This window comes from Scyliorhinus torazame, chromosome 18 (assembly GCF_047496885.1).
Source record: "Scyliorhinus torazame isolate Kashiwa2021f chromosome 18, sScyTor2.1, whole genome shotgun sequence".
In the NCBI taxonomy this organism is placed as follows: domain Eukaryota; kingdom Metazoa; phylum Chordata; class Chondrichthyes; order Carcharhiniformes; family Scyliorhinidae; genus Scyliorhinus; species Scyliorhinus torazame.
The window spans coordinates 38,657,427-38,673,347 of record NC_092724.1 but is presented as its reverse complement, the minus strand read 5'-3'; the positions used below and the strand labels follow the sequence as shown (position 1 = coordinate 38,673,347).

General features: G+C 44.9%; 1 protein-coding gene across 1 annotated transcript in view; it reads left to right on the top strand.

Annotated features, from left to right (window-relative positions):
* ndufa11 (NADH:ubiquinone oxidoreductase subunit A11) overlaps positions 1-9,761 on the top strand; it is a 30,020-nt gene extending 20,259 nt beyond the window's left edge. The window contains exon 4 of the mRNA XM_072482598.1: positions 9,585-9,761. Coding sequence (XP_072338699.1) covers positions 9,585-9,697 — 113 coding nt within the window. The 3' untranslated portion in view covers positions 9,698-9,761. The remainder of the gene's footprint in view (positions 1-9,584) is intronic.
* Positions 9,762-15,921: the final 6,160 nt, after the last annotated feature.

The following is a 15,921-nucleotide window of genomic DNA, read 5'->3' as shown; positions in this document are numbered from 1 at the left end:
TGTGGCTACCGTGGGGACTGCTGCGGGGGTGACTTTGTTTAGTTCCTGGTAATCGATGGTCAGTCGCCATGATGCATCGGGCTTTCTCACTGGCCAAATCGGGGCATTATTAGTAGAGGCTACCAATCTCAGTATGCCTTGTTCTAATAAGCTGTTAATAACCTTTGAGATTTCTCCCTCTGCCTCTTGGGGAAATCCGTATTGCTTCTGGGGTCTAGGGTCAGGTCCTATTATTTGAACCGAACCTACCATCCTGCCGCAGTCATGTTTATGACTTGCAGATGCGGTCCTATTCTTTTGAAGAACTGCCCTAACCTGTTTGTCTGTGCTAATCGTGGTTGGGTCAAACCAAAAATCGCCGACGGCGCTAATCTTGTTTGCATACTCACCTACTGTGAGCTTTGCGGGGGCTCTTGCTGACTTTGTCATTTTCCAGACACATTGATTTACTGGGTCAAATGAAAGGTTGTGGGAGTTCATGAAATCAATGCCCAAAATGTGTTCTGCTGTGTGGTCCAGATCGATCAAAACTATGGGGTGTCTTGTCGTAATATTGCCAATTTGAATGGGTACAGGGGCTGTGATGTGTCCCTGCTGTGAGTGGCCTGTGAAGCCGCTGAGGGTGATTGTGGCTGTCGTGGGCCACGTGTCTTTTTGGAACATGGTGGAGGAATTAATTGTGGTGCGGGACTCTCCTGTGTCCCAGAGAAATTCGATGGGTTGACCCCGTATTTTCGCTGCAACGACTGGTCGGCCGGACCTATCCCAAAGGGTGTCGCAGACCCAACGGGGGCAGCCCGAACACCGTCAGTCAGTTCCGTTCAGGTCTGTCTGGTCTGAACGGGTGCTTACACTATGTATGGGCTTCGTCCTGTTATTATTCAGAGTGCCTGCCTGCTGGGCTCTCTGTGGCTTTCGTGGGGCATTGCACTCTCGTGCAAAGTGTCCTAATTGTCCACAGTTGTAACACTCCTGTGGTTTCTGTGGGGGGCTGCTCCTGCCTTTGTTCACCCATGCGGGGTTCTGGTGCGCTTTAACTGCTTGAATGTCTGCCTCTGCCTGCTGTTCTTCGGGTTTTCTAATCGCGGGTTTGTTGTGGACAGATTGCTCCCAGGTGCTGGACAACCTTTTTTAAAACCCACTTTTCATTGTGCGTTTCTTCTGAGGGGTCATAACTAGTACAAGCTTTTTGTCCTGCCTCTGTGGCATGGGAGATAAGGGTGCGGGTCCATTTGGCCATGTTGTCTGGGGACAAATGGGCGTGGTCTAAGTTTCCGAAAACGGCTGTAAAATGGATACACAGGCGTCCAGCAAACGCTGTGGGGTGTTCTGTTTTCCTCTGCCTGCACTTATTCAGGCCTTCGACAGGGTCACCTCTGTTATAACCGATCGCGTCTAGGATCGCCGTGTGCATCTCTGCAAGGGTGCCTCCTCCTACATTCTGTGGGTCGGGAAGGGCTGCTACAACAAAAGGGTCTAAGCTTAAAACTGTAAGCTTCACTTGCTCACGCTCATCTAGGCCGTACATGGTCGCCTGCTGCTTCTCTCTAGCAAAGAAGTGGTGGGGGTCTGAGGTGGGGAGGAACAGTGTGATCTTTTCGCAAGCGTCCCGTAATTGGGTCATGGTTAAGGGGGTGGTGTAAAGGAATTCCGTGTCTCCTTCCGGTGTGACTGTGCGGTGGGTGGTTACTGGATTCATGGGTGCCTGACCTATACTCTGGGGGGGGTTGGGGTGCTTTTCTCTTTTGGGCTTTCCTTGTGCACATGTTCCCTGAACATACCTATGCGCGGTTTCGTTTAATTCTTGCCAATCAGGTCTGTCTTCCTCATCTAATTGGGATCCAAATGTGCTCTGAAACCCATTTTGCACTGAAAGCAAAGACTGCAGTTCCGCAATCTGCTTCCTGCATTTCGCATGATCTAATGAACTTTGTCTGTGCTCCGTGGTGACAGCATGGCGTGCTCTTAATGCTGCCTTTAGATCGCTGCACTGCCTTTGCAATGCCTCTACCTGTTTCTCTGTCTCTTCTCTTACCAGGGCTGGACGTTGCGTAAGCTGATAGGCCTTCTCATATTGGGTTTGGAAGCTGCTCAGATGCGCTAGACAAGACTAGCGTGCCCCCTTGGCATCATCCACCTTTCCGTCCTTTGCTGCCAACTTCCTTCTTAATTCTATATTCTCCCTCTCGATCTCACTAACATCGACCGTGCTCATTCGATGTCTCCCTTCTATCTCTTTGCGGAGCGTCCGAACCACCTCCTCTGTGCCTCGCAATTGTGCCAGACAGGACACGATTGCCATCGGCTTGCGAGCTTTCCCTAAGCTTTTCTTATGGATTTCTGACAGGTTCTCCTACCAAGTATGTCCTATACCCCCGGGTCCTGTTTCCTCATTATCACAGAATTCACTCCAAAGGGGCTATCCTTTCCCTTTGAGATATTTTCTGATCTCTACTTCCCAAACGGGACACCGTCCTACTCTGCTGCTGGTCGCTGCGACATCAAATTCCTGGGGGTTCATAAGGCGTTCCATTGCCTTCATTGCTATTTTACTCTTTCTGAATGCTCTTTTAAAATTTGGAACGAGGGGTAATAAGGCGGTGCTGTAAACACGGGTACGGCGTTCGCTATTTTCCGGAATACAAACTCCCGACAGTTTTTCGCAACAAAAATCTATCAGTTTTACCTTATAGCCCTGTTAGTTACGCATGCATTAACACGCTTCCGAATTATGAGGATTGATCAGAACTGCTTGAACACTTGTGGTTTTTCTGTTCCCAATTGGATTCTCAATTCAAATTTTGGGTTCTCCCGGAGTGGTTAGGCCACTTCTAAGTCGGCTCCCGTCAGGATGTCGCCAGTAAATGTTGCTAACTTTGGTTGGCTATTAATTCGTTGCCCGTTGGGTCTTTACTGAATTAGCTCTGTTTCAATAACCTTTGCTCTAGAGTCGTCAGGTATCTTTATGATACCGTCACAAGGTTCAAGTTCAAGTACTGATCAATAACTCAACACACCAATTAGTAAGATTCAAATCAAAACACATTTATTATACACAGTAAATCACTACTCATATAAAACTCTACTTTCCAGACTATCTCTATCACTAAAAGGCCTATACTTCGCTTCAGAACTGGCCCACCAGGTCAGGGGAACAAATGGCCTTTCGTTCGATTCTGAGTCTGCAGGATTCAAAAGCAAGTATGGACTGGTAGCTCGGAGCGCCTATCTCATAGCGTGCGTTGACTGGACATTTACTAGGCAGTTCACTGTCAAGGGTTGGTTCGAGTTGCTGAGTGACCCTGCCAAGAAGACCGATTTGAACTTGGGGGCTCTACTTTATAGTCCCCAGGGGCTTTGCGCCGTTCGGGGCGGACCCCGTATCTGGTTCCAAGTGATTGGACTACGTTCCGATCATTTGGATCGATTTCTCCAATACTGGAGTTGTTCCCTGGTTGATGGGCGGTCCCTGAGTGTCCGTTGGCTTTCCATTGTCTTGGCTCCTGCTGGCGCCGAGGAGTCTGGCTTGGCCTTATTCACCTTACATGTTTCAATTGTACCCGGGGATCGCTCATTAGTATGCAGATGGCTGTGAGTTTCTGTGCTGCCTGGGCTTCTGCAAGTTCTAATACACAGGAGACTTTAACTTGCTAGTTTTTCCTGGCTTGGCTGAATTTCCCTGTAGTCTTTATGCATCTCCATTTTAAGTCGGGAAGTGGCCAACCCAGGTGGCTACAGAACAGATTGGGAAACATATTTTGGAAAGGTGCAGAAGTCACAGGGTAGTAGTCATGGGTGACTTCAACTTCCCAAACATTGAGTGGAAACTCTTTAGATCAAATAGTTTGGATGGGGTGGTGTTTGTGCAGTGTGTCCAGGAAGCTTTTCTAACACAGTATGTAGATTGTCCGACCAGAGGGGAGGCCATATTGGATTTGGTACATGGTAATGAACCAGGGCAAGAGATAGATTTGTTAGTGGGGGAGCATTTTGGAGATAGTGACCACAATTCTGTGACTTTCACTTTAGTAATGGAGAGGGATAGGTGCGTGCAACAGGGCAAGGTTTATAATTGGGGGAAGGGCATGAACAATCTTTGGCGGGTAGGATCAAGGAAAACCCCAAGGCCTTTTACACATATGAGAAATATGAGAATGACTAGAGCAAGGGTAGGTCCGATCAAGGACAGTAGCGGGAGATTGTGTATTGAGTCTGAAGAGATAGGAGAGGTCTTGAACGAGTACTTTTCTTCAGTATTTACAAATGAGAGGGGCCATATTGTTGGAGAGGACAGTGTGAAACAGACTGGTAAGCTCGAGGAGATACTTGTTAGGAAGGAAGATGTATTGGGCATTTTGAAAAACTTGAGGATAGACAAGTCCCCCAGGCCTGACGAGATATATCCAAGGATTCTATGGGAAGCAAGGGAAGAAATTGTAGAGCCGTTGGCAATGATCTTTTCATCCTCACTGTCAACAAGGGTGGTACCAGGGGATTGGAGCATGGCGAATGTCGTTCCCCTGTTCAAAAAAGGGAATAGGGAAAACCCTGGGAATTACAGGCCAGTTAGTCTTACTTCGGTGGTAGGCAAAGTAATGGAAAGGGTACTGAAGGATAGGATTTCTGAGCATCTGGAAAGACACTGCTTGATTAGGGATAATGTGGAGATGCCGGCGTTGGACTGGGGTGAGCACAGTACGAAGTCTTACAACACCAGGTTAAAGTCCCGGAGCGGAGAAACTACGTCATCTTCTTCACAGCCTTCAACACGTCATTGATGACGATGAACATCTTGCCAAGGTCATCCCCACACCCTCACTACTTGCCTTCAAACAACCGCGCAACCTCAAACAAACCATCGTTTGCAGCAAACTACCCAGTCTTCAGAACAGTGACCACAACACCACACAACCCTGCCATGGCAATCTCTGCAAGACGTGCCAGATCATCGACATGGATACCACTATTACACGTGAGAACACCACCCACCAGGTACGCGGTACATACTCGTGCGTCTCGGCCAACGTTGTCTACCTCATACGCTGCAGGAAAGGATGTCCCGAAGCGTGGTACATTGGCGAGACCATGCAGACGCTGCGACAACGAATGAACGGACATCGCGCAACAATCGCCAGGCAGGAATGTTCCCTTCCAGCCGGGGAACATTTCAGCAGTCAAGGGCATTCAGCCTCTGATCTCCGGGTAAGCGTTCTCCAAGGCGGCCTTCAGGACGCGCGACAACGCAGAATCGCCGAGCAGAAACTTATAGCCAAGTTCCGTACACATGAATGCGGCCTCAACCGGGACCTGGGATTCATGTCGCATTACATTCATCCCCCACCATCTGGCCTGCGAAATCCTACCAACTGTCCTGGCTTGACACAATTCACACCTCTTTAACCTGGGGTTACCCCATCTCTGGATCTGTAAAGATTTAATCACCTGCTAATGGTCGCATTCCAAGCATTGTTTGGCATCTTTGAATCTGGCTATATATGTGTTTCTGGAACATACCTCTTCATTCACCTGAGGAAGGAGCAGCGCTCCGAAACTAGTGACATCGAAACAAACCTGTTGGACTTTAACCTGGTGTTGTAAGACTTCGTACTGATTAGGGATAGTCAGCATGGATTTGTGAAGGGTAGGTCTTGCCTTACAAGTCTTACTGAATTCTTTGAGGAGGTGACCAAGCATGTGGATGAAGGTAAAGCAGTGGATGTAGTGTACATGGATTTTAGTAAGGCATTTGATAAGGTTCCCCATGGTAGGCTTATGCAGAAAGTAAGGAACCATGGGATAGTGGGGAATTTGGCCAGTTGGATAACAAACTGGCTAACCGATAGAAGTCAGAGAGTGGTGGTGGATGGCAAATATTCAGCCTGGATCCCAGTTACCAGTGGCGTACCGCAGGGATCAGTTCTGGGTCCTCTGCTGTTTGTGATTTTCATTAATGACTTGGATGAGGGAGTTGAAGGTTGTGTTAGTAAATTTCAGACGATACGAAGATTGGTGGAGTTGTGGATAGTGAGGAGGGCTGTTGTCGGCTGCAAAGAGACATAGATAGGATACAGAGCTGGGCTGAGAAGTGTCAGATGGAGTTTAACCCTGAAATGTGTGAGGTTGTCCATTTTGGAAGGACAAATATGAATGCGGAATACAGGGTTAACGGTAGGGTTCTTGGCAATGTGGAGGAGCAGAGAGATCTTGGGGTCTATGTTCATACATCTTTGAAAGTTGCCACTCAAGTTGATAGAGCTGTGAAGAAGGCCTATGGTGTGCTAGCGTTCATTAACAGATTTTGAATTTAAGAGCCGTGAGGTGATGATGCAGTTGTACACAACCTTGGTAAGGCCACATTTGGAGTACTGTGTAACAGTTCTGGTCGCCTTATTTTAGGAAGGATGTGGAAGCTTTGGAAAAGGTGCAAAGGAGATTTACCAGGATGTTGCTTGGAATGGAGAGTAGGTCTTATGAGGAAAGGGTGAGAGTGCTGGGCTTTTTCTCATTCGAAGGGAGAAAGATGAGGGGCGATTTGATAGAGGTTTAGAAGATGATCAGGGGAATAGATAGAGTAGACAGTCAGAGACTTTTCCCCCGGGTGGAACAAACCATTACAAGGGGACATAAATTTAAGGTGAATGGTGGAAGATATAGGGGGGATGTCAGAGGATAGGTTCTTTACCCAGAGAGTAGTGGGGTCATGGAATGCAGTGCCTGTGGAAGTAGTTGAGTCGGAAACATTAGGGACCTTCAAGCAGCTATTGGATAGGTACATGGATTACGGTAGAATGATGTAGTGTAGGTTAATTTGTTCTTAAGGGCAGCACAGTAGCATTGTGGATAGCACAATTGCTTCACAGCTCCAGGGTCCCAAGTTCGATTCCGGCTTGGGTCGCTGTCTGTGCGGAGTCTGCACATCCTCCCCTGTGCGTGGGTTTCCTCCGGGTGCTCTGGTTTCCTCCCATGGTCCAAGGATGTGCAGGTTGGGTGGATTGGCCATGATAAATTGCCCTTAGTGTCCAAAAATTGCCCTTCGTGTTGGGTGGGGTTACTGGGTTATGGGGATAGGGTGGAGGTGTTGACCTTGGGTGGGGTGCTCTTTCCAAGAGCCGGTGCAGACACGAATGGCCTCCTTCTGCACTGTAAATTCTATGATAATCTATGATTAATCTAGGACAAAGGTTCGGCACAACATCGTGGGCCGAAGGGCCTGTTCTGTGCTGTATTTTTCTATGTTCTATGTCTATATAAATCTTAACTTTCATTAAAAAAAATGTTGGACTGTAACTTCCTTGGAGTGGCAATCAACAGTGGATTGTCATTCTGTACCGATTTACCTACATTTAAATTCTCAAGTGGCTGTCTCGCCTGACCTTCCTGACTCAGGCTGGGAGAGACTTAAGCAGTGAAGCTTGTCCTGTCTCCAGCAGCAAAGTGTAAAAAAAAACTGAAACAAAGAAGGACAAATCCCTGTTTTTTAGAGCACTATCTGCTCTGAAGCAGGTGAGTTTAAATGCTCCATTGAAAATAACAGGTCATGGATAAAGGAACCGAAGGCCAAATGGGTAAGATAGCAGGAGGGCTCCTCACGGGGACATCGCTTCGGGCCCTGGCCACGGCAGCGCTCCTATCCTCACCGTTTTGACACTCGATGAGCCCAGTGGTGATAGCCACACTCCAGTCGTGGAATCAACTACGACAGCACTTCAATCTAACCGAGATGTCCATTAAGACCCCCATCTGCAAAAACCATAGGTTCGCGCAAGCCAAAGTAGATGCCACCTTCAAAAGGTGGAGAGGGGGGGGGGGGGGGGGGGGGATTGACAGTTAGGGACTTCTACACACAACGGACTGACAACACTAGAGGAACTGACCAAGAAGTTCTAACTGACAGGGGGAAACAAATTAAGACACATGCAAGTTAAAAACTTCGTATGTAGGGAAACAAAGACATATCTACGAACACCGTAACAATCGCTATCAGAGCACCTATTGGACATACAATCTGTTCTTCTATGTATGGAAAAAGGATGTAAGAGAGTTTACAATTCTTACTAGTTTACTCTCCTATCCTAATTTCTCCCTCTATCAATTTCCTGGTCACTCTTTGCTGACAAATAAAACATTCCCAATCCTTAGAATAAATGCTCACTTTGCCAAGATTCAAGCTGCTTTTTTCACCAATGCTTATAACATTTTTTCAGTGGAAATTTTACCCTTTAAGGGAATGTTCGAAAATATGAATTATTTCTTCAAATGTTTATTAACATTGTTTATCTACTGTTGTATCTTTTAATCCAATTTCCTAATCTCCCTCAGGCGAACTCCCCACTCCCTCATAACACCGTAATTGGCTTTGTTTTTAAAACACTTTTTCAATCAATGAAGCAATGATCTGCAGTGAAATCTTTGAAGCTAAAAAATACTATTCTCCTCCTTCAGTACTTGGCATAGATTATTTTGTTTTGAATTGAATTAATTCTTAAGTGTGTGTGACAGTGTGTATAAGCCTTTATGGTAGAGTTACTCAAATTTATCTTAGCCAAAATATATGATAGAATTAAGGTATTAGTAATTTCTGTATGAATTTAATATTCTGTTTGAATTGTGGCCCCTTGCTCAATTTTGTTAAGCAGATCTCGTGTCAGACTGACTAATCCTGAATGGAACATTAGCTAAATTACTGGACTGATGTGGTGGGCTGATTTGAAATCATATGTCGATGGATTCGTGCCTCAGAATTGTACCTTTTTAATTTTGTTACCCATCATGAGGTTCTTGTATTATGCACAGTAATCAGTAGTGCCGCAAACCTTCTTGTAATAATTCAAAAGAGTGGTGGCACTTGTAACAAATGTGTATTCAAGGGGGCCCCTGAAGTGGTGGGGATGTGGAATTGGGGGATTTCCAATTGTGATAACGCTTCAGAAGTAGTTTAAATTTAAAGAGTATCTGAATTAACATTTTACCCCACTCTCTTTTTTTCCCCAGTTGGATTTGAGAGCCATATCTGAGTTAGAGTCACAATCGAAGGACCCTAATTAATGGGCCAGTATAGTTGACTGGTTGTTGTGAGAGCTGTTGTTCCTTATGTTGCCCACTAGATAGCGCCAGATAGATGGTTTTGTGAACACTTTTAAGGCCCAAACATGGTAATGTTCTCACTCTAGCAATTCCCATGATTTGCGATTGAACAATTAACATTTGAAACTCTGTATGCTGATTTCTATGTCCCAGCTTGCTTTTGAAAAACTTCCAGTATACTTCAATGTAATGGCCTTTCATAGTATGGGCTCTGATGTGGCTATTACAAGGTTTCAAATATGTTGGTCTCCATATTGTGTGTCCAGTTAATGCTTTTTTCACACTGCAGTGATCTCTTGAGTAGGTACTGAGCGTTTCATACTCTGTATTGGTTATACTGTTATAGTAATGTGAAAAAGGACTTGTATTTTAGAATTAGAAAATGCTGGAAATTCTGCAGGTCTGGCAGCATTTGTGTAGAGAGTTAATGTTTCAGGTTGATGACCTTTCATCAGAACTGTTAGAATTTTAACACTGGGATACCTTGTCTCTTTCCACAGCTCACAGCTACATGACTGGTACCTCAGCCTGCCTTGGTCTTGGCGTAATTGCAGCTCTCACAAAGATGGGCAAGATGGAAGGTTGGCGCCTATCAGGACCTCCAAAACTTTGAAAAAAGCTCAAGCAGCACAACTGTAATATAGTGTATTCTGTCCAATAAAACAAATATAATTCGACCTCACAGTGTCACTTAATGGTGAACCTCAGCCAAGTACATGTGCGTTGGGTTGCGAAATGAGTAAAGTAGCTTTGACTTTCAGTCCCTTTCATTTTCTCTCTAGGGCATCTTTTGAAATGTGGGCTGACTGTGTATTGTTTTCTCTCCTCTAAATGCAGACCCGCTGATGGGACATTTTTCCAGCTCCTCGGTATTTCACCCAAGTTAGCCTTTTTTCCTTTTCAAGTATTGACATTAAAGTGAAGCTTGTTTTGAGCTGGACTGGAGCCTATGTGTAGTTTTCCTCTTCCGGTTGCACAGTGGTTAGCACTGCTGCTTCACTGCGGCAGGGACCCGGGTTCAATTCCGGCCTTGGGTGTCTGTGGAGCTTGCACTTTCTCCCCATGCCTGCCTGGGTTTCCTCTGGGTGCTCTGGTTTCCTCCCACAATCCAAAGATGTGCAGGTTAGGTGGATTGGTCATGCTAAATTGCCCTTAGGTGGGGTTATGGGGATAGGGTGGGGGATTGGGCCTAGGTAGGTGTTCTTTCAGAGGGTCGGTGCAGACTCGATGGGCCGATTGACCTCCTTCTGCACTGTAGAAATTCTATGATTCTCACTTGTCTAGAACAGTTATAGTGACCCACCTGAGATGGTGATGTGGGAAGAGAAAATCCTGCGTGTTTATACTAGGAAGTGTGATTTTTTTTTTTTGAGGTATATGTTTCATTGTACGGTGCATTCAATATTAGTGTGATGACTCGATGGTGCAATCTATTGCTGCTCTTTTAGCAGTATTAACTAAACCTCCTTGGCCATAGAACCTTCTTGGCCATAGAAGAGCTGAGGAGTAACCTGGATTGTGACATGTGTTAAAGATGGCATATAAATGCAAGTTGTAGGAACTTCAGTGGACAAACAGGCAGAAGATAGTGGCCATTAAATGTTACTGTTCAGTTCAAGAGATTGGAGACATTTTTATTGACGCAGCTTAGAAATAAGTTGTTTTCTCTTTTTGAAACTATTCTTTCAGCTGTAAAATTTGCATCTAAGAAACACTTGTTTCTGACATAAGCTAATAATTACCGTCAATTATGTTGCTGTGTTTAATTTTATACGCACGGCCCTCATATGTTTACATTTATACTCATCATAAACAATAAAATAGTTGCTTGTTCTGACTGTCCACATCAACATAAAGCAATGACAATTTTTCGAGGCTGCAAGTAGGTTGTAGGAGAATAAAGATTTGGCTCTCAATAACTGGGCCTTCTAGCTGCCTTACTGGGTATTTGCCAGAGAATTGCCAAACTATGTCCACTGTTGATGGAGTACTATGAACATCGGGAAGAAAGCTCATATTTTAGGGAAATTTATCTCTGCATAATTCACTAATAATTGGACAATTTTCATGGCCATCTGCATCTCCGTATTCTCTCATGCTCCTAAATAAGAATATATTGGGCAGCGTTTGTTTGTTTAAAAGGAAGTTGAATGTCTGACTACAGCAATTAATCTCCACTGGAAGTCAGTGAAGGAGATTTGTATATACTTATCCAAAATATGAACTTTCCTATTCCGAATATATGAATACCTGTCCTCGCGTCTCCAAATAGGTATAACTCGGTTGGAATAGTAGTGATTGGATACGATGAAGACCTCTGAGATGGCAGTTCAGAACTCCAATAATGATAAGATGCCAATGTCTGTATCCGCTACTGCTTGAAAGAGATTGTTGCACTCCAAATTCAGGCTGCAAAAATTCATGGCTGTTTTAGTGTGCTCCCTGCTGTAACTGTTGATGCTGAAGCAGCTGGGACCTGGATACATTGGCTCCAGATATTATGTTGAAGAATGTGGATTGCCTTGCTTTTCAAAAAAAAATTTTAGATACCCAATTCATTTTTTTCAAATTAAGGGGCAATTTTAGTGTGGCCAATCCACCTACCCTGCACATCTTTGGGTTGTGGGGGCGAAACCCACGCAAACACGGGGAGAATGTGCAAACTCCACACGGATAGTGACCCAGAGCCGGGATTGAACCTGGGACTTCGGCTAACCACTGTGCCACCGTGCTGCCCTGGATAGCCTTGCTTGAGGCAGAACCTCTGCATGAGTGCTGCCGAGAGTTGCCTATTTTGTGGCCCAGGCCTTTAAAGCGACCTGATATATGGTTGGTAGAGTTTCCAGGAGCACCTACCTAGTATGAGTGAAAGGCAGCAGCGATCATAGGTGCACAAGCAAGCAAGGGACATTGAGGCCTGGTCTAAAGCAGGCCCAACTCTAAAGGTGGTTGCAATGGGTCGTTAATGGTGTATTCTGGCAGCTTTGGACTGTTTTGATGCTGAAGTTCGGTGAAATCCTAAAGTGAAACTTGAAAATGAAAATCGCTTATTGTCACAAGTAGGCTTTGAATGAAGTTACTGTGAAAAGCCCCTAGTCGCCACATTCCGGCGCCTGTTCGGGGAGGCTGGTACATAAGTAGGTAAATTGGCTATTGTGACATTAGAAGAGAGACTATCAAGCATTGCTGTATCAATAGGTTTCCTCCGGGTGCTCCGGTTTCCTCCCACAAGTCCCGAAAGACGTGCTTGTTAGGTGAATTGGACATTCTGAATTCTCCCTTGGTGTACCCGATCAGGTGCCGTAGTGTGACAACTAGGGAACTTTCACAGTAACTTAATTTCAGTGTTAATGTAAGCCAACTTGTGACACTAATAAAGATTATTATTAGATTGGACTTGATAGATCTATTCTGCACTAGCTTCTGCACCTTCATTCAAGAACTCCATTCTACACATGCAGGATTTCAGGAATTTTAAGCAAGTGAAATAGGCAATTTAAAATATAGAATAGGTACTCTGATACCAGTGTGCATGCTTACCTAAATGAATCCATGTTGCGCTATGGGCTGCTACAGTTAAATAAGTTAAACAGAAGGCACTGTGCTAATGCTTCCTGAGTCTGAATTGACCAGATACATTTTGAAAGGGAAAACGTGGAGTGCTGTGTTCCTGGAGAATTCATCTAATGGCTAAACCCTATGCCCCTGGTCGCTCGACGTGTCCACCCTCTGGCATGCCGCCTTCCCGTTCCAATTGGGAAGCAAACAAGCTTACCTGACTGGGTAATTCTTGACTCTCCCGTCAACCTTTTTGCTCCATCTCAATATGTTTATAACTACTGAGCAAAAATGTTCAAAGAAAACAAAATTTGTGTTTAATATCGCAATGGTTTTCCCCTGGCTGCTTGCAGCAATGTCCCGGAGATTAGTCTTCAATCTCCAGGGGACTCTAGGTTAATCCGAGTGGGTTGGCAACCATAGAAATCACTGCCTCACTGAAGATGTTTCAGGTGATAGGTAGGCCCGATTGTGCTTGGCTGGTTCAGGGCAGGGAGCGGAGGTCAGGGGGTGAGATAGTCTAAATACAAATCTGGATAGTAAATATTTAAGAGATAAAGATGCTAATTATGACAGTTTTCTCAATTATCTGATTTCAGCTCGAGGCCTGGTTAGTGGTCTCTATTGCCTCCTTTGCTACCCTAGGATTTGGGAGTAATGCCAATGAAATCAGTTAATTTAGCTCCGAGCAGGGAACAAGCCTGGCTCATTCTTTGTTTACATGGCTCAGCATTAGCCGCATGAGACATACATCTTCAGGATCATTGTGAGATGTCTCCCTTTCCATTTGATCCTGACATTTTGTCAGTTGGAATCCCAACGGTAGGGGCCAGTTTTGCAACAAGTAAAGCAAGCTTCCAAAGCTCAGCCCTGCTGAATGTTGTCAGTAATTTTTTTTTAACCCCTTAAGCCTGTTACAAGCCAGTACTCTCCCGTCCTCTGCAAACAATTAGGAGTGATGTCTGCGGCACATGTGTGGAATCCCATTGTGTTTGTTTTTCCGAAGACCATGCTAATTTACTGCCATGATCTGCTCACGTGAAACCAAGAGGTGAAAAACCACCATTCCATGTGGTCATTAAGAACAGCTGTGTGGGTAACAGTAGCGCTGCTGACTAAAGAGTTTTTTTATAATGGTTTTTCCGTGATAGTTGCTCAAGCACAGAACGCCAGTTCTAACTGCTCCTCAATGTTCTGTACTATTGATCAGTTTATTTGCACACAGGTCTAAATCTCTGCCCTCCTGTCTGTGTCCAGTTGACATTCTAACTTGCAAACATCTATTTTCCCACCCTCCCTTCTCAATTTTATCTGAACTATTGACTTTTTATATGATATACATTTTTGTAGAATCATAGAATTTACAGTGCAGAAATGAAATGAAAATCAATTATTGTCACAAGTAGGCCTCAATGAAGTTACTGTGAAAAGCCCTACTCGCCACATTCCGGTGCCTGTTTGGGGAGGCTGGTGCGGGAATTGAACCGTGCTGCAGGCCTGCCTTGGTCTGCTTTAAAAGCCAGCTATTTAGCCCAGTGTGCTAAACCAGCCCCGCTAGAAGGAGGCCATTCAGCCCATTGAGTCTGCACCGACCCTTGGAAAGAGCACCCTTTTTAATCCCATGCCTCCACCCTATCCCCGTAACCCAGTAACCCCACCTAACCTTTTGGGCACTTAAGGTCAATTTATCATGACAAATCCACCTAACCACATCCTTGGACTGTGGGAGCAAACTGGAGCACCCAGAGGAAACCTGCTCAGACACTGGAAAAAAGTGCAAACTCCACACAGTTACCTGAGGCTGGAATTGAACTTGGGACCCTGGAGCTGTGAAACAGCAGTACTAACCATTGCCACCGTGCCACCCCATACAGGTAAAGTAGGTCAGTGCTTCTGTGTGAATCATAGAACATAGAAAATACAGCACAGAATAGGCCCTTCGGCCCACGATGTTGTGCCGAACCTTTGTCCTAGATTAATCATTGATTATCATTGAATTTACAGTGCAGAAGGAGGCCATTTGGCCCTTTGAGTCTGCACCGGCTCTTGGAAAGAGCACCCTACCCAAAATCAACACCTCCACCCAACACCAAGGGCAATTCTCTACTGTCACTATCAAAAGGATGTATTCCTGACAACAATCTGCTTTTATAACGTAGTATAGCAACAACAGTAAGACATTTCTCACTTTTAATATTCCAGTTGTAACAGAGGAATTGGGGGAAGTGATTGAAGGAATTATTGAAGGTATTTGATGGTGTGCTACATTAGAGACTTGTTCTGAAAGTTAAGGAATATTGTCTTCGGCATTCCCCATTGATTTGATTCGAGCTGAAATGGCTAAGTCCAATGCGTGGTTTTGCAGACTGCCAAATGTCCAACATGGAGGAGGAGTGATGGGAGACATGTCACATAATATCCCCCATTGCACTGTAATATCGTCCTGTGGAACTGAACTTGGGCAGCTGGTGTTTGCCTGGTGTCCTGTTCTCGTTTGGAAGTCAATCAGTCCGACGATCTACCATCAAGCAGGTGGCAGCAAAATTGTGGCCCTCATCAAAAACTGTGAGAACATTGAAGCCCATGTCTCCAAGACAAACTCTCTCAGTGTCGTCTCCCATCATGGGAGTCTCGCTCTGGAAAAATAGATCACGCTACAACCAGTCAAGCACCCCCCCCCCCCCCCCCCCAAGAAGGAACCTTCCATCAGACCCCCAAACCTGGATGCATGTAAAAACCTAACTTATATTTTATTGTCATCGTACCCTGAATGCTTCCTTTTTCCTTATCTCCCTGTTTATTATTGTGTGAGCGAGAATGGGGTGGACGTTATGAAACCCCTTTCGTGCGAGCGTGTATGTAAAAATAAACCAGTCCTTTTTATTTTATCTTGCCTCGAGTTAGCTGAGCAAGTTATTCATTGAGGATTGGTACATTCCAAATTTAAACATTGAGGAAAATACGCCGCCATTTATAAATGTGGAAATCAGAATAAAGAAACACATTTCTGTTTATGGATGGGTGGTGAGCGGGGAAATCAGGGTTGTTGAAATTGATCCCTCCCCTCCTGTCCGTAACAATTGTTTGAAAAAAATAGGGGTAAGGTCAACACACCCATGGTGCAAATAGTCACTAAAACAAATAGCAGGAATAAAAATTTAAAATTACCAAAGAAGGGTTGACAAATTTGCTCTTGTTTCACAGGAATCGAATAAGTAAAGGGAGGGGGTTCAAAATTATGAGATTCTATGAGAAAATAGGAAAAGATTGTATAATAAT